This window comes from Gordionus sp. m RMFG-2023, chromosome 1 (genome assembly GCF_954871325.1).
Source record: "Gordionus sp. m RMFG-2023 chromosome 1, tfGorSpeb1-WG-v2, whole genome shotgun sequence".
NCBI lineage: Eukaryota > Metazoa > Nematomorpha > Gordioida > Chordodea > Parachordodidae > Gordionus > Gordionus sp. m RMFG-2023.
In genome coordinates this window covers 71379424-71399530 of record NC_088775.1, presented here as the reverse complement: position 1 = coordinate 71399530, position 20107 = coordinate 71379424, and the positions used below count along the sequence as shown (strand labels likewise).

The following is a 20107-nucleotide window of genomic DNA, read 5'->3' as shown; positions in this document are numbered from 1 at the left end:
ATAACAAGAGAAGCGACATTATTGACAATAAGGTTCCGGAGAGTGTTAAAATTGTAAATATGGTACATAATATTTCTGAAACTCCAGAAGATATGAAAATTTATGGGATAACATCAGAGATGGCCTAAAATTTTAAATAATAATCGTGTTAAAGAAATGGATAAAGTATTTGAGTTAGAAAATATTATTAGGATAGGGATTATATAAGATTGGAAATTGAAAATAAAATAAAAGGAGAAAAATCCCTGTTGGAATAAAATAATATGATAAATTTTTATAAAATATATATATAATTAAATTTTGAGAGACAAAGGTTGCTTTTATCACAAAATTTCCCGGTGAAATTTGTAAGGAAAATAAAGAAAGAAGAAAAATGTAAAGGACGATGTTCATGAAATGAACTAAAATATACGAGCATTGGGAGGAATATTAAACTTTGACAGATGAGTGGATTAAAATATAAAATAAAAGCCTGAATGCCAAAAAAAAATCAAAAGAACTTCAATTACGTTTCTGATCATTTTTATTATTTATTGTTCTACGGTGATAATTATACTTGAGGATTTATATAAAAGGTTGTGAATATAGTTAATTTTAAATAGACATTTCAAAAGGATAAATTAATTTAAAATATGGAGGTCAAAATGCAAACGTGAAAATAGTAAAAGAGAAAATTATTATTGGGGAAATGCAACCAAGAATTTAATCCCTTTTATTATGATGTGTTCAAAGATAAGGTTTCGTTGAAATTAAGGAAGTGAAATCTCATAAAATTGTGGATATGGCAAACTGCTTAGATTGCGAAAATGAGCATAAGACATAAGATTTAATATTGAACAAAAAAATATCGAGGTTATATTGAATTGACTTGATTATTTTACATTAATGTAAAAGTTAAAGTATTCGATATATAAAATTAATTAATAAAAGAAAAAAATGTAAAGGGTAAATAACATATGTGTTGCGAAGGTTAACTATAAAAATATCTTATCGATAAAATTGATGGGATATTAATAGTAAATAAAGGAAGTTATTGAATGGAATTAAGAAAGGAGGATTATTTTATCACGCATACTATGGTAATTGTAAAGAGGGAAAGGGAAAGCTAGAGAAGATCTGTTTAGTAAAAAAAGTGAATTGGTTTTATTTTGAATTGTGTAAAATTTATATTAAGTACTAAAAATATATAATTTCTGGTGAAAGCTGTAAAATAAACAAATTAATTTGTTGTAAGAAATGTAAATTTAAGTAATAAACCTAAAAAAAATCCATGGTTGATGAAGATGTAAATTTCTATCCATATTTACATTACTTAACAAAAACCTAAATCTTATTGATAATTAACAACTATAAGAAGGGATGTAAACAATCGTATAATCACTAATCATACCATATTATAACCAACCGTATGATCGAAAACGTAAATGATGAACGATCATAGGCGTAGCCAGGGGGGGGGTGCAAGGGGAAATCCCCCCCTCCTTCAGAAATTTATCACTTTTTGTGAATATTATTTTTAGCTAATAAAAAATATCCCTTAGTTCTCCTCCCAATCCCTGACCCCCAAAAATGTATGCATATATCTCAAACAATAATTTGAAAGAAAGAATGTAAAAGTTGATATTTTTTATAAAACTATTCATCATAATTTATACGTTTTGGAAAAAAGCATTTATATATAAAAAAAGTGAACCAAAAATGTTTTTTAAGAAATGAAATACAAGCCAAACATAAGTCTTAAGACAAAAGTAAAATGTATTATAATTATTAATAATAGATCCATAAAATTACTAAATAATATAATATATCAAATATAATTTTTTAGTGAGTAATTTTAATTTATTTATCTTAATAAAAGTAAAATATAATTATAAAACTACTGATAAAATTAAATCATAAGTTAAATAAAAAAATTAAAGCAGAATACAAACAGTGGAATTTTATATGTTGTAGATTTACAGTATATCTAATTTTATAAATTATCATATGACAATCAAGTTATTTTCACCATTTTAACGAATTATATATTTTACAGAAAACTATTAAATATTGATAAGGACATCAGAAAATGTCATTTAAAGACATTGTGGGATGAATAATATGAAGATTAATTTTTAATATCATTTATATTTAAATTAATTAGATGGCGTTAAATAATTGAATGCAAATTGTTGGTATATTTATTATCAAGAGCATTGATTAGTAAAATTTGTTAAAATATTAACTTTAATATATTTTCTAACTGACAAATATGTCTGTAAAAGTGGAATTTTACCTAGTATTTTGTAACTAATTCTATATAATAGAGGAATATCAACTCAATGTCTACTTACTTTTTATAAATAAATTTCTTATACTTGTTTGGAATAAATTATTACCATGCTTTTATATTAATGTATGTACAAGTAATTTATTATATTTAACTAATAAAAATATATTTCATGTTTGTTCCAGGCTTATTTTTTACTAAAATTAACCTCCTATCTTGTAAAAATATTTTATGACTATCGGGCAAAAGCTGGTTCCAGGCTTATTTTTTACTAAAATTAACCTCCTATCTTGTAAAAAATTTTATGACTATCGGGCAAAAGCGAGCTGAAGGCCCGCCTAAAATGGGGGATCTGAGGGCGAAGCCCCCAGTAATTTTTATCCACCCCCTTAAGAAAATCCTGGCTACGCCTATGAGCAGCGTCTAAATGAGCGGGAGGGGTAGGAACAGTTTGCATCCTATTTTTTGAGGGGGAGGTAGGGGGTAGGCTGCTTAATGGTGGTAAGATAAATTTTCTGGGGGGTTATCTATTAAATTTCCAAATAAAACTTTCTGCTATCATTTCAGCAAGCTCATAATGCCTTAATAATGTAAATAATGGAGGTTTTAATTGAATTTATTATCTAAAAAATAAATTCTTTATATTCACAAAATATCGATAGTTGGTAGTAGTGATAGATTAATTTAAGTTATCCTTTATAAATTCTCTGAAAAGAGTATCAATAAATTTAAAAGGTAAAATAATAATAAGGAGACACCGCCGCCGAAGGTGGGCAGAATTTTTTAGGGGGGTGGGCAAAGATTTTTGAAGGGAGTTTGCATCCAGTAAAAATCCTGTCATGTAGAAGCTGCCTATGTGAACGATCAATATCAAGGTCAACGATGTATGACTACTACAACTACGATATGATAAAGAAACATGCTAGGTAACGATTGAATGATGGATATTTTACCGAAAAACATACTTACGACAACCTGCAATAATAACATAGGATATAAACCATATTAACCGCTATTGCAAAACAAGGAAAGGTCAAATATCAACAAAACAAAGATATAGTGACCCAACCCCGGTTTTTTTTCTGAGGAAAGGGAGCGTGATATAGCTTGTTGTAATTTTATTTTAAAATTATTACTATGTTTTTCCGTTTCTGAGTTAATTTAATGTTGTTAACATAATTTCAAGGATATTAAAAAAGAATATTGATAAAAATTATATGATGCTTATATATATTGTATACAATGCATTGATTATATACAATCGAGTTTTAATTGATTGGGATTTTTAAAGAAATAAAATTGGAAAAATCGTTTGGTAAAATTCCGTTTTTCTTTATTAACTTGAAAAGTTATGCTATAGTTTTTTGACAATCGTATCAACAATTTAATCTTAACATTTTGTCTCAAATACCTTTAGGCATCACGAATAATATATTAAAAAATTTGTATTCTTATATTCATTAAGAATTAAAAGTTATTTATATTCGATTCTTTTAAGAAAATCAAATAATTTATAGAATATACTATTTTTATTTGATTGGTATAATTACGAATAGTAAATTAATCGATTCGTTTAAAAAAATTGAATACGATTAATTCATTAATTGACTCGTATTTGTTTTTAGATAGGCCTAGATAGAATATGACTAATTATAAAAATATATTTATACTTAATTTGTTACATATAAATTAAAATATATTTGATGGATTTTAAAAAATTTAATATATGAATATAATATAAACTTTTACTGAATTTATAATATACCGATTTTTTAAATTTAGGGTAAAATTTTGTATTATTAATTTGTTCTAAAATAAAATATTAAATCTGTCTTCCCAATTCTTCAAAAAAGTATTGAGCTTTATTTCTGAAAGTTGTAAAAATGAAGCAAGCGAAGGGTATGAATGATTAAGAAGGATCGGTGGAGCTGTATTTGGTGTATTTCCAAGTTTCTATAATGGCGAGGGCATCGAAATTGTGGCTGGATGGTGCATTTGAATTAATGCAGGTCAAATCCCAAACCAAATGTGAACTAGTGTTGTTAAACGGCTTAATTTGACCCGATTTTTAAAAAATGACTAACTCAATATTTTAGCCAGAAATATATTGTCTAAGCCTTAAAATTTATTTAATAGATGTTCAAACCTTTTTACCTTTCTAAGAGAAAAATTTTAAGGCTTGCATAATATTTTTCTGAATGAAATATTGAGTTTGCCATTTTTAAAAATAGGCTCAAAAAGAGCCGTTTAACAACACTATTGTCAACATTTAATTAAGAAATTAAGGACATTCTAGCAGGTCTTTTCCATCGGTTCTAAATATGCAGATTGGTTTAAGTCTAAAGTGAATGCCTGCGAATTTAAGTGCACGTATAATTATGTCGTTACATTTGGTGTGCTGTGAGAAATGGCCTCGACGAAGCGGCAATGCCGCCCTTGATATATAAGCTAGTTACATAATATTTACACGCGTAAGGTAGAACATCAAGAGTTGAGTCATAATTAATACTAAACCTTAGCTTATCAGAGGAAAGTGTCGAATCGGAGCTGTTGGAAGGTATGGTTTCCATAGTAACCGAATCCTTGGTTCAATTGGGGAAAAACTGTGAGATCGTCATCGTTAAGGCTAAATTTTAAATAAGTGACGAAGCCTTCTTTGAGCGGAATCCCAATCTTCCTCACGAGGAGGGTCGAAAAGTTTTTAGGACTAAAAAATTATCCCAAATGACAGGGCTTCGGCTAACAAGGGATCAGCAAAGGGGGAAAGCTGGTCTTTTTATGGATAAGATGAGAGATGAGAAGCTATGAATCCATTAATAAAAATATTTATGGGTGGACCTAAGATAGTGAACCCAGGCTTGCATGAAAGTGTTGTTTGTAATCATGAGTTATGCTTAAAGCAGAGATTAAGGATCTCTTCAGTATGTGATTTGTCAGCTTTACGAAATTTGAAAATTGAGATAGATCGAAGAGCGTAAGGAATTTTAGGGATATAATAAATGTTTTTGAGAAGAAAAAAAGCTTGATGTGGAGGTAATATTTTTTAAATGAAGAAAGCTAGATAAAGCATTATTGAAGAAGCAATGGATTCTAAACCACCAATTGGGGAGCTGGTGAATATGATGAAACTGTATATTGGGTAGATCTCTATTTCCTGCTCGTTAAGTGAAAGTTCAATTGACTTTTAATTTTCGCTGCTATTATAGGTGCCCTATACTAATTTTTTAGAGTAGAGTGCCCCCGCCGCAAATTTTAGGAAAACACTATATTAGCATCTAATTTTATAGACCAAAAATCTCACATTCTCTAAAATTAGAAACAAATAGAAAAACCCTGAAAGAATGGCTTTTTATAAATCTATTTTTAAATGTATATGTGCAATTATGAATCATGCAATGAAATGTTTGAATTTTATCAATTTAGTTGGTCTACTTAATTAAATATTTGAAATAATTAATTTTTATTAAAAAAAATCAAATTATTCGTATTACGAATATTTGATTCGTATAAAAACGAATCTAAATCGTTTCAAAATTTAAGAAGCGAATCATTTATTCCAATTTCTAAGATAACTTTTATTACATTTAGTTAGCATTTAAAATAATCAGTTGAATTTTTAAATGACTCATAGAGGACCGGGCTTGGACCTACAAAAAAATTTAAGAATCGGGGCGGGTTTAAAAAATATAAACAATTTAATATTTTCTCCTGTTATAACACAACAAAATGATAATTGTTATATTTGATGACATAAAATATCATTAATTTGTGTTCAATGTTTAGCTTTATAATGTACCTATATTTTACATTTATTTACTTTTAGTTTAGTGGAAAATAATCGTATTTTGTTTTCTCTTATATTACATTTTGCATCTTTATTTATTTTTCTCTATAAATATTATATTAAAATATGAACATTATAGCGAAACTTGGAGGCTTTATGTTTTTTTTAGTTTGGCTTGTACTTTGAATATTGTTTTAGACTTGTATATATTACAGTTACTAAATTATTGATTTTGGAACTTGTAATTTTAGTATTTGGATTAATTACTGGATTATTTTACCCTGTAGCATTTATTCTTCAAGACCTATTATGCTCAACAACAGTTCATCATATTTTAGATTTAAGAAAAAAATTAAAATATATCTGTAATAAGAAAAACGCAATTAAGTTACTTCATTCATATTCATAAAAATATGTTTAATTTATATTTTTTACTATAAATTGCAGGCGAGACCTAAAAAATAAATAAAAATTTCAGGCTGTTTCGGGTTTAAAAATTAATTAAAATTTACAACTGGATCAAAAGAAAGAGTGATTTAAGAAAAACTAGAAAATGTGTTGATATTTTTTTTTACCTGAGATAAATACAAAAAAAATTTGATGCACTTCAAAATCAATCTTTATATGTATAAAATAAATTTATTTATAAAGCTAATCTTGCATTGTTTTATAAATTAAAGGGTATAATTTCAATGAGCAATATAACATAAAATATATTCACGATTTCAAAACGATTAAGTAAAAACAAAAAATATTATATAATTAAAAATGCACAGCTATAAATAAATGAACGACTAATATGAATACTATTCTCGCCTCGAGATTATAATAATCAAAATTATATTTAAAAAATAATAATTCAATATTGATTTTGCAAATAAATATATGAATAATAAACATAGGTTTTAAATTTGATTTAAAAAATTATATGCATTGCGATTGATAAGCTAAAATTATAAAAAATATAACTTTAACAATATCATAGAGATTTTAATAATTGATCAAATTTAGATTAAGTAAATGCACATATTTGTCAATCCATAGGATGATTGCTGTCCTAATTTCATCCCAATCGGCCCGTCTTAATCCTTTCATCCCAATCAGGCCAAAATCGTTTCTTCATCCTAACACAATACGAGGCTAAATTGGTCCAATCAGCTGTGCGAATAGTATAATATTATAGTATTTAAGTTTGTTATATCATAAGTCAAAATCGAATAATGGTAAAATACATAAGATATATTTTAAGAAATAAGGAATAAATTAAAAAATATAAATTGGATTAAAAAAATCCTTGACATCTAACGGCTCATAATATATAAATATAGAATACTTTGAAATTTATCTTTCAAAAGGTTATCGCTAGGTAATGTCCATAAAAATTGAGAAATTATCCCGAAGATCGAAGCATCAACTTCGGAGGGCTGCTCTCCCATAAAATAACTTTTATTTCCTGCGGATTATGATGTGATTGTTAAATTATAAACAAAAATCGATGATTAATTATAAAAATTAAACGGAATACGAAGAAATGGATTGCTTATTTATTGAAGGAAGTATATGAATGTTTATTTCTGAACCTATCATATAGATCCGTCCTAAACATATAAAACAATCCGTTTCTTCATTGTTCTTTATTATTATTTGGTGGTTATATCCTACTCTTATTAATTTAGATCATTTGGGGAATTAACTAAAGTATTACGTTATCGATAAAGAAGGTAATAGTTAAGTTTTTTAAATAGGTCCTCCTCCAATCTTTTAAAGCGAGAAAATTATAATTCAATCTTTTGCACCGTTTTTGGATTAAGTATGAATTGAACCTGTTCCACATTAATTTTAAATTCTATTAAAAGGTATTTTATATGCAATTCAAATTAAAAAAAAACATCCATCCATGAAATTGTAACTATTTGTTAGCCTTTACCTTTGCAGGAAATTATAAAAAAATGCGCGAATATGAATATTGCTAGCGAAGACAAAGGTTTATTTTTTTCGAATATTTTATCGCATATCAATATCAACAAGATATCCTAGCCATAATCTACATTAACGTAACTTTATCTGTATACGAGCTCCGGTAATAAAAAAAAAAGAAAATATCCAGTGAAAAAATATTTAAATTTCGATTTAAAATCGAATGGATTGAATATTGATATTTAAAAATAAAAATATTTTTATTGATAAAAATCCAGAGTAAGAATATGTTTAAAAACAGTGTATAAATATCATCAAAATAATTTCAGACTTTAGCATAATAAATAATTATGTTTTTATTTTACACATCTAAAAAAAATATCATGAAAATAAAATAAGTCAGGAATCCAATACTATCTTTGAATTGAAAATCGCGGGTTCGTCGGTTTTTCAATAGATTGTAATTCCACTGAGTCTTTTAAATTGGAAATTTGCACCGTGACCTTCAATAATTACCAAGTTGGTCCATAAATTATTTTTAAAGAAGAGGAGGAAAAATAAATAAATCGTAAAAAAAGGTAATCTGTATCCCTTTAGCGGTAAATAAATATTTTTTTAATTTTAATTGTATTTTTATTATTATTATGACTTTCTTAAAATTAAGGGATACACAAAAATTAAATATCGAAATATAATTAAATTTATTAAACTAGAACAGCATAAAAAGAGGGAGCATTTTTAGAAAAGGCAATGAAATTTCCAATCAAAATTTATGAGGGATTTTTAAACCTAAAAAAGTTGACAAGGCGTTAAGATCGGCGCTGGCTATGGCATAGACTTGGGGAAGAGTTTTGTACCCTATTCCATTTTGTGTAATTTTCTTGGAGACTTGACATTTGTAATACGGCCATAACAGATAATAGGCTAATCGCTGGCAACAAGTCAAGTGTAATTGACTCAAAAAGTGATGTATCGGGCAGTAAATGAATCTAAACATAACTAGGCACCTGTGACATACCAAAAAATAAAATTATTACAAGTTTAGAGAAAGAGGCGGGATAATAAATAACAATAAAGTTGCCATGGGAGTCGCCAGCTATTATTTTTAAATAAAGAGCTCTAGGTAAATGAAATTTAATAAAATTTATTAAGTAAAGAAAATAGAACCAAGTTGTTATTTATTTTAAAATTTAAATATATTATGCAAAACGTCATAAATGACCTCAAAACTTTATTTTGATCTAAAATAAATAACTTTTAAATTATCCGTATAAAAAAAAATTTTCTTTAATAAATTTTATAATAAATATCATATGCAATTTAGAGTAATAATAAATTATTAAAACCTCTGCTCAATGAAAAATTATGATGTGAAAATTAAAATTGCATATGATAATTCCAATCATTTTTGTTTTGTAAATTTAACAATTTTATTACTATATGTAGTAGATAACATCATTGAGTAAAACTTCCATATAGTGATCACTCAAGAGTGGTTTATTAATTAGTCATTTTATAGATGTGGTCAAATTAACAAATTTAATCTCCAATGTGACCATCTCTTCATATTATCCATCTTATACTATTTATTTTAAAATTTGATTGCCTCTATAAAGTTATTAAAATCCATAATGTTCTCCTTCACTGGTGGATATAGAAGCCGATATAACAGCACACACCATAAAGATGTGATCCCCTTTTTTATACTGTATCCAGAAATATCATGGTAAGTGTGCTATAGAATAATGTGAACCGAGGGGGGCATTAAGAAGAGATGGTAAACCACTGTTGAGTTGTCACTATGTAGATTCATAATATGACTATCAAAGTTAGTTATTAAGATATACATTTCTTAAGCAATTGTATAAATATATATAGAAAGTATTAACTTACCAAACTAAATGGTTTTCCGCCAATATTCTAAATGCAAGGGCTACTGATTTTTCCCTCTCAGAAAGTTGTTTGTTGAAATCAAATTCGAGCTTCTTATTAAAATAATCAATGCAGCCTTGTGAATCTGCTATTTCTAAGCCATTGTATTGAATCCAAGGTACTTTCCCTTCTGTAGATTTGATGAAATTACTATCTATCTACAAAAACATCAATAAATAAATAAATTTTTAAACATTACAATAATTAATGTTAGTATTTTGAAGCCATATCAAACATTAAAGATTTTATTGTTATTAGCATTCAAGTAAATAAATGTTAACTTTTATTAATTAGAAGATATACAGGATCTAATGTTTTCATTTGCACCAGATTCTAAAAAAATTTCCCTGACCAGATTTAGTACTAGATCTTATAAAAAATATTTATTAACTCTCATACATAGATTTTAAATTTAATTCAATAAAAATACATTTAAATTAAAAATTTCCCTGACCAGATTTAGTACTAGATTTTATAAAAAATATTTATTAACTCTCATTCATAGATATTAAATTTAATTCAATAAAAATATATTTAAATTGACAGTATTCAATAATTTATTCACATAGGATATTATTTTTAGTGTTGTAACCACTTTTTTATTATTAATTTCACATATTTAATAAAAGAAATATTATAAATGTGTTAAACTTAAACCTTTTAAAGCCCAACTTTTTTTTTAATAAGTAAAAAAAATTTATAAATTTTTAATTATATACTCCTTAAATAGATAATTTTATTTTAAATTTTATTTCGCAATGTATTTATAGAAAAAAATAATGATTTCATTTTCATCCATGAGCACCTAAATATCATAATTATATTATTGTGAATAAAAATGCTAACACTATAATAAATATCGTCAAATTTAGTAATAGAGGGGTATATCACAAAAACTAAAAAAAATAGAACATTTATAATTTGGCATGAGAATTTTAAAAGAACCAACCAGACCCAAAGAATGAAAATCATGCCAGGAATGGCATGCATCACTAATATTAATTCATATTAAATTGTACTTTATATGGTATATTGGCCATTCTTAAATAGGTTTCTAATTTCAAGACATAAGGTGAAGGGCTGGGAATAAATTTATCTGTTGGAGTCCCATAAATTAAAGCTACATCTTTAGGCAATGTTTTAGCTTGGCCATATCTTAATAATCGACTGTAATAAATAACCAATTATTTTTGTTATTTAAATAATATTTATTACCCGATAAGCCTCCATATGAAAACTACTATAAAGAATATAAATAACGAGAATAAGAAGAAAATAATTTGTGGAGGAAAAGAATGTTTAGGTATATAATTATTAATATTTCCAACATGTTTCTCCATTTCATGATACCCAGCAGCTTTATAAAGTTTAATTTTTTCACATATATTATGGTGGGAAAAGCGTTCTGGAAAGTATTTCTTATCTACGCCTAAGATTTCAAGAAATTTATAGATATAAAATAAAATATTATCAAGCATTATGATCGAAGGATAGATGATTTATTTATAATACAGCTGATGCTCACACTTATGTAGAATTCCATGACAAGTCAACAAAAAATACAATTTATCCAAACACCCATTGGCGTACGCAGCGGAGGGGGGGGGCAGGGGGACAAATCCCCCCCAAAGCAATAAATGCAGATGCCGGATATATTTTTCAAAAATATTATTGTTTAAATTAATTTATATTTGTTAATATTTATTCGTCATATTAAATATATATTTAATTACATTTTTTATCGCATTTATCTACTAAGTTATTTTATCAATTAAATTCGATTTTAAGTTTTCCGGCGTAATATTTACTTATTATTTTCAAATTTTTAGTGGCGTAATATTTATCTACCATTTTCAAATTTCTAGTCAAATTATAATTATTTCTGAAACTTCTTGTCAGGGAAAAGGAAATTGCAAGTCCAACGAGATAGAGTCTCTGCCATCAAGCAGTAACAGCTTAAGGAGTTAGAAGAGCCAATTATTTGCTATTACTGAAATATCACAATGGCCTGAAAGAAATATTTCCTCAGAAGCAAGAAAATTATTGGATACAATGCTTATTCCAAATTTTATTTCTCATTAGAATGTATTATTTAATTATACAATTATTTTAAGTATTACTTTTCAAAAACATGACATTGACTTGATTAAGAAAATGAGAATAGCGGAGAGCATTTTATCAGAACTCAAGGAAATTAGGGCTAATGTTGTTGAAGAATTTCATATTTTATATTTTATTGTTGAGTCAAAAGCAGAGCTATACCTGTTTAATATTTGTCTCCCTCGACTTGTAGCAAGGCAAGCTCATCGTTAAAACATTAATATAGGATCAGTAGAAGAGTATATCTTAAATCAGATACATTTATAACCCAAATAAATGAATTTTTAATTCATCATGCAGCACTTACTAATCTGCAAATAACTTCCACAAAAGCCTTCCCAACTTTTTTCAGATGGTGATAGAAAAAAAATATTTGTTAGATTTTTATTATGTATATGTTAAAGTATCTTATGATGCCTTACTAGCTGAATAACTATGTTTATAAGATTAACTATGGTTAATATAGTCCCAAAAAATGTTGTGGATGCTCTGCATTATTTCAAGCACATTTTAGATTAAATTCCCAATGTATTAAAGGGGTTTATAAACTCTTCCCATTAGTAAACTAATGGGAGAACATTCTCTTTTTTAAGAAGAATAACAGAGGCCTGGAGATATACCATTTGCAGGGCACGGCCCGGATTTTTTTTAAAGATTTTTTACGGACTGTTGTAATAGAATATTTATTTATTTTGAGTATATCTACTAATTTTTTATTTCAATTAAGCTATTTAAATCTTTGCTAACTTAAAAAAATTGCAAATTTACAATAAATTAAATTTTTGGATAGTTTTTATATTTTGTAAATATAAATTTTTTTTTAAATTTATTTAAAAATGCTCATATGTAGTGTTGTTAAATTGCTGGGTCGGGTCGGCTTGGCCGAAAACCCAGCAAGGTTTGAGCCGAAAAAACGACCTTAAACCCTAGCCAACCCATTTAGCCATAGATCAGACCCGACCCGACCCAATGGGCCTCATGAGCCGACCCATTGGGCCGACCTGATGAGTCGGCTTGCTGGGTCGGCTTGAAGGGTCGGCTTGCTGGGTCAGCTTGTTGGGTCGGCTTGCTGGGTCGGCTTGCGTTAAAATTTGTCATAATAGTCATCTTTAAGTTTTTTCGAATTTTTTTGAAGCAAATAGGTAAAAATATATATTGTAAACATGTTAAATTAAATTTTCAGTGAATATGTACCTTAGAAAAGTGACAATTGTCATAATCGTCATTTTTAAGTTTTTTCGAGAAGCAAATAGGTAAAAATATATGTTGTGAACATGTTAAATTAAATTTTCAGTGAATATGTACCTTAGAAAAGTGACAATTGTCATAATCGTCATCTTTAAGTTCTTTCGAATTTTTTTGAAGCATATAGGTAAAATATATATTGTGAACATGTTAAATTAAATTTTCAGTGAATATGTACCTTAGAAAAGTGACAATTGTCATAATCGTCATTTTTAAGTTTTTTCGAATTTTTTCGAAGCAAATTGTTAAAAATATATATTGTAAACATGTTATATTAAATTTTCAGTGAATAAGTACCTTAGAAAAGTGACAGTTTTTTCGAATTTTTTTGAAGCAAATAGGTAAAAATATATATTGCAAACATGTTTAATTAAATTTTCAGTGAATATGTTCCTTAGAAAAGTGACAATTGTCATAATCGTCATTTTTAAGTTTTGTCGAATTTTTTTGAAGCAAATAGGTAAAAATATATATTGTAAACATGTTAAATTAAATTTGCAGTGAATATATACCTTAGAAAAGTGACAATTGTCATAATCGTCATCTTTAAGTTTTTTAAACCTTCTTTTAATCTTAGTGGTTTTTTAATATTATAAAGTACTAAAATTTTATTTTTATAAAGATATTTCTATTGCCATTTTTTTTAACACCACGCTTGAAATGTAAAAATTAAAAAAACATTTTATTTATGTTTAAAGTCTTGTAAAAAGTTTTGGATATTTAAAGATTTTCTAAAACCATTGGATCTAGTAATAAGGTGTCACTGCAATTATATTTTATTCTAATGAGGAAAATTTTATTTAAAATTGTTAAAAGCCTATTTAAAAAATTTTGATATTGGAAAGATGTTATAAAATATTTGGATTCAGTAAGAAATTTTTTCTTTCATTACTTTTTGACTCCACCCTTAAAAATCTAGAAATATAAAAAAAATTATACTTATTTTCAGACTAGTAAAAAGTTTTTATAATTAGAAAAATATTTCTAAATCTCTAATATTGATACTGCTATTATATTTTATTCTTTTTTTTTAACTTGAACTTAGTTTATAATATTTGGTATTAGATATGAGCGGTATATCATTTGAAACTTTTTAAAGGATTGGTAGATAATAGGAAAATACAGGGAAAATTGAGCAAGGAACTCATTTTTAAATTTAAGACATTCAGGTAATATGTAACTACTATAAATTTTTTATATTAAATCTGATTTGAAACACATGATTTTAATTATTATTTGATTTAAGATCATGGATATAATTCTTGACAAATTTTAAATTATTTTTCATAATTTCTGAGTTTTACAAATATTTTGTTTACATATCACGATTCTAAATACTTTCTACCACTAATGCATCATTATAAATTATAATTTTTAATTGATTTTTTTTCTTTGGTAATTGTGTGGATGACTTATGCAAAATACAAATATTCATACTTAAGAATGAATATCATAGAAAAAATTTGGAAAACATTTATATCTTCAGAGATACTACTAATTAGGAATTAAAATTTTTTTATCTATAAACCCCCCCCCCCCTTTCTTTTTAGAAATAATAACTATTTTAATTTAAAAATGATATATTTAAAATTATTCATTTATCGCAAGTAGGCTCTTATATTTTATAAGTAAAAATTTACAAATGCAAAATATATAAGGCACATTATCATATCTTTATTATTTTCTTAAATAAAAAATAAAAATTATATGAAATCAAATAACAAATAATAACAAATTAAAAAAAAAATTCGTCACGCAAATTTAAAACATTAACATCCCATGAATTTATACATAGGCATTGTTTTAACGTTGAGGCTGACATCCTATTCCTCTTAGTAATGGTTGCGCCGGCTCAAGAAAAAATACGTTCGCTTGCTACGGACGTAGTTTGTTTGCATAAGTAAACCTTGGCCAATGTCGACAGCTTTGGAAAACGATTAGCTTTTCGAGACCACCAATCTATAATATCAACAGAGGTTTGAGCAACCGGATCTGTTAAATATTCTTCGATTTCTTCTCCGTCTAAATTTGGCATAATGTATGATTTCCTTAATATAAAATATTTAAAATTAAATTAACTATTTATTATATAATCAAATCCATTGTAAAACCTTGTAACAAACATATTTTAAAAATGCCTATTTTGCAACTATATGCTTTATTAATTTTATAAGTTCTTAAGTCTCTATTTTTAATTGTTTAATAAATATTTATATTAACTCAAATAACTATCTTAATTTTTGTTTAATGTAAGCATAATATTTAAATGTAGTCACTCCAATATAGCTTCAAAAATGTTTGTTAGAAGTTTTTATAATGAGTATTCTATATAATTAAATATTTATATTTACCTTAACTCATTCAGAATACTGACAGACATTAGATTGGATTCATTACTATCCTCCTCCTCGAAATCATATATCGATTTCGATGTACCATAATCATCAAATACTTTTCATAATAAAAGGTAAAAAAATTTTTTTTAATTTATAAGAGTAAGGATAAAATATTATATTTTAAAAGTAATAAATATATATCAAGTAAAAAAAAATTAAGTAAAAAAAATTTAATATTTTGAAAAAACATGTGTTCCGACGAGAATTTATATGACGGCATCTGGCTTGTTTTTTTAAGAATAGAAAAGATTCTAAAATTTGTTATTTTATTTAATATATTATTAAAACATTTTTATTTTTTGATTTCGACGAAATGGAAGGAAATAAAAATCTAAAAAAAATGATTTTTATAAAATATATGGCCCGGCCCGGGTATTCAAAAATTTTTATATTTAATAATTTATAATGAAAATCTATATATATTAAAGGCTAAACCCTAAAAATTTTAGAAGATATATTGAATTTCTTAAAATTTTAATTTACATAAAAATCTTTTGAAAAATTATAAAAAAATTATTATAAATTAAAGTCTCTCCATAAGTTTGTATAAAATTGTACGACATTTATAAGTAGTGTTATTAGCTTAAAAATCAACTATACCTAATTAGGCCTAACCGAAAAATCGCCTAAAACTATTTAGACAAAATGTAGGGATTGGGAGACGTTACACAACACTAAGCCTAGCCTTAATTATTCTATAATCCTATTTATCAAAATTAAATATTTATAATTATTTTATATATATTTATTATGTAACAGCGTCAAATTCTGCACCAAAACTTGTTTTTATTTTCTTCTCTTATTTTTCTTGTCACACAGTGTATTTATTTAATGATTATACTTTATCAATTTATATCTAAATTATCTTTTTATTAAAAATTCTTATTTCTATTAATCACTATTTTGAATTTATGAATTATTATCTTAACTGTTTTCAATAATTTTATCATTCATGATGTATTAAATTATTTAGGGAATTATTAACAATAATGAAAACCATTTTATTAATTTATAAATGAAACAATCATATCATATCACTATTTACATACATAACAAACAAATAAATCATTGTTATTCGTACACTGAGTATGAGCCCAGTTTTCAAATTGCAGACAATTAATCCACTCTTCACCTTTAAGGTTTTCTTAGGAATATTAAATTTAGTAGATATTAATAATGTTTATCTTTTATTAATGAATTTATCATCATTTGCCAGTTTAATTTGTTCATCATTTGATTTTGTACCAAATATGTTTAAAGCTAGCTTTTCATTTCTATATGAATATAGAATTTTGGCCAGTCAATACATATGCCTATTAAATAAAACTTGAAACCATAATTTTTTGTGCGTAGCTTAGACCTGTGCGCCGATGTCTCAATCAACGGCGGCGGTTTTTTAAAAAATTTTTATCAGCGTTCGGCGGCGCGCCGATTTCGTCGCCGCCTACTAAATTTTCGGCGGCGGCGGCGCAATATTTATTTAAAAATTTTTTTTAATGAATTTAATTTATAAATCAATATATTTTTTAATAAATTTAATTTATAAATTAATGTATTACATTTTTTATAATTTATGTAGGCGATCTTTTCTAACACATTGCTAACATAGTTTAATTGATCTTAAATTATTTCCCGTCTCACTCCAATTTAAATTTATGTATTTTCTCATTCTCAGAAATAAACTAAGGAATTGTATTTTTATTTTTACTTAATCAGAGTCATACCAACAACACATATAAGAAATATCCTATTGATTTTTATTATAATTAAAATTTGGAATGCAGGCAAAATATGAAGTATGAAATATGATAAGTCAGAATTCAGATTTAGCAAAATTATAATTGTCATGAATAAACAGTATTTTATCAAGATTTGTAGGACATAAAGAACTCCCTTTAGCATTGAGTATTAATCCAGCAATGGAAAAAATTCTTTTGCTGAGTGTACTGGTTGCAGGTATGCAAAGAACCTTCCTAGCTAAATTGGCATGCATAGGAAGTTCCAGTCACTTTTTCTTCCAAGAGCAATGCATCCTCTTCTGAAATAATATTCTGGCTGAGAAAAATATGACATTCTTGTTTAAGATTAGTAATATTGTTATAATCGTTAATAGGAAGGGAATGTTTTCGAGCTAATTTCGCTATATAAGAGCATGATGTACCATCCTAGACTTGAATTTCACGCTGAGCATTTCTATCATGCACTAAAAGTTTTAAATGTCGTATTAGAAATTGCAATGATTTCGTAGAATTTGAATTTAAATATTGTAAAACAATATTAGGATTTTGAAATCTTAGATCAAGTAGAGTTGCTAATATCTAATAACTTGAAGTTCAGTGATCGGAAACCTATGGTCAAGCTTTTTTTTTATATTTTCTTTTAAGCATATTATATCTGAGCAATCAGATTTATTAATTTGTATATGAGCTTCTATTTCACTGCTAAATGATAACCCTGAGTTTATTGTAGATCCTTTTTGGGAGGAAAGAAATTCCACCGACTCTCGGAATGGATTTACTTAAAGCTCATCTATCATATCCTATTCATTATTAAAGAGTTTTAAAGATTGTTTTCCTATTTTATTTAGAACATTATTTATAGGAATTTTGTTTACAATGCAAATACTTCCTAGCATAATATGCTATGCTAGCGGGTTGGGCAATTTATTTTTAAAGTAATTGGATTGGTTGGTGCAATGCCATTTCTATTATCCGATTCATCAGACATATCAAAATGGTAAGTATTTTATTTGTAAATATATTAATTTCCAATAATTTCTTTATTCAAAATATATTTTAATTTTCACAATCAAAATCTCATAATGATATCTCATAATAATATAATTTTTTTGTTTCACAATATATTTCAAAAAATCAATTCAATATTCTTCATTTTATAAAATCCCCGACTGAATCAAATTATTAACATCAAATTAAAATAATTTTCACATTTCCATAAAACATGAACATTTAAATTTATCTCGTATAATATATTTATCAAAAGTCAAAAGTAAAAAAGTAAACAAAAAAATACCAAGTGTTTGAATATCAATTCTCGATAAAATAACTAATAAATAAAATATATTCTTTTTGATTGACATTTTATAATATATCAGTACAAATATATATCATAATAATACAAAACTACAACACGCCCACCCTTCAAAAAACCAGATACCATATAATTATCGTTCTTTAATGAATTGATTATTTCCTCGTCATTTATCGAATCTTATCTTTGAACATCATTGACTTTTAACTCTTAATTGTCTTCTTTCGACATGCAGATTATAATAATTAATATATTTTGTTTGTTTTATAATACATATAAATTTGGATTCAACAATCCTTTATAATTATTTTCTTTTTCTTAATGTTCAATTATAAAACAAATAATTGACTACAAACAAAATAAAAGAATACAAATAGAGATAAAAAATAATTTATAATTATCACTATTAAATTACATATATATTTTCGTTATATCATTAAGAAAATAATATGAACCACAAAAAAAACATACTAAGACATTTCATATAACAAAAATACAAAATTACAATATATATAATATGCCACTACAATCATATTTTTTATGTTACAAAAAAAAATATGAAGATATGCCGATAGATAATAAAAAATATTTTAATTTATAATTATAACTATAGATAAAAAAAAATATTTTAATTTATAATTATAACTATTAAAACTATAAACGATATCATCACATCACATTCCATCCTTTTTTAGAACTTTTTTATTTTACATAATTCTTCACTAGATCAAAGTTTAAAGTCATTTATTGTCCACCGACTTTTATTTAAGAGTTTTTTCTTTATCACATAATATTAAAAAAAAATTTTAATTATACATTGTTTCACAACAATGTCTCTTTAAATTAAAAAAAAAATACACATTTTTTTTTAAAAATTAATCTACACAAAAGTTTGTATTTCATTGAACTTTCCAATACCATACCACATGGTATTATTCACATGAATTTATTAAAGTCAATGTTTTTTTTTATTTTATTGATAACAATTTAATTCTTAAATTAAAATATTCTTCTCTATTGATTAAGATAAATAATACTTTTCTTCCCAGATGTTATTTTTATTAAAACTTTTATTAACTTTTAATTATGCTTTACACAATTTTATATTGACACTAAAAAAACGAACACTGATTACTTTCATTTTCAATCATTACAATTTTATTCATTATATTTGAATCACCATTAATATCATTAGGACAATATTTATAAAAATTTTCATAAGACATGATTGAAATACTTGCCCCGGTATCAAATAACATTTCAACCATTTGTCCACCAAATTTTAAATTAATATGAGGACATGAACTCTGTTCCTTTGCTCTCTCAGTTAATAAAATTTTAGGCAATTTAATCGGTTGAATGATATTTATTTTAAACTCTTTTTCAATACAATTAATATTCATACCTAAATTC

The 20107-nt window shown here is 25.7% G+C and overlaps 1 protein-coding gene across 2 annotated transcripts; it reads right to left on the bottom strand.

Moving 5' to 3' along the window:
• Positions 1–6740: 6740 nt before the first annotated feature.
• LOC135931508 (failed axon connections homolog) lies at positions 6741–11382 on the bottom strand. 2 transcript variants are annotated; one of them, XM_065468676.1, is made up of 6 exons: positions 11118–11377; positions 10922–11069; positions 9864–10060; positions 8760–8977; positions 7387–7506; positions 6741–7211 (listed from the first exon to the last, which is right to left on the bottom strand). In XM_065468676.1, exons 1-6 carry the CDS (start codon positions 11240–11242, stop codon positions 7117–7119), a joined length of 903 nt encoding a protein of 300 aa, XP_065324748.1. In that variant the 5' UTR covers positions 11243–11377; the 3' UTR covers positions 6741–7116. The 2 variants fall into 2 exon arrangements, with proteins under 2 accessions (XP_065324748.1, XP_065324749.1); XM_065468677.1 differs by lacking the exon at positions 6741–7211 and adding an exon at positions 8385–8473 and having other exon boundaries at positions 11118–11382.
• Positions 11383–20107: the final 8725 nt, after the last annotated feature.

Bases quoted from the DNA above. Each gene is read 5' to 3' on its own strand.
- LOC135931508 (XM_065468676.1), bottom strand. From the start codon at position 11,242: ATGGAGAAACATGTTGGAAATATTAATAATTATATACCTAAACATTCT. The intron at 11,070-11,117 runs GTAATAAATATT...TATTTATTACAG, and splicing joins TTCATATGGAGGCTTATCGG to TCGATTATTAAGATATGGCC. The intron at 7,212-7,386 runs GTATTCTATATT...CTATTCGCACAG, and splicing joins TTTGAAAGATAAATTTCAAA to CTGATTGGACCAATTTAGCC.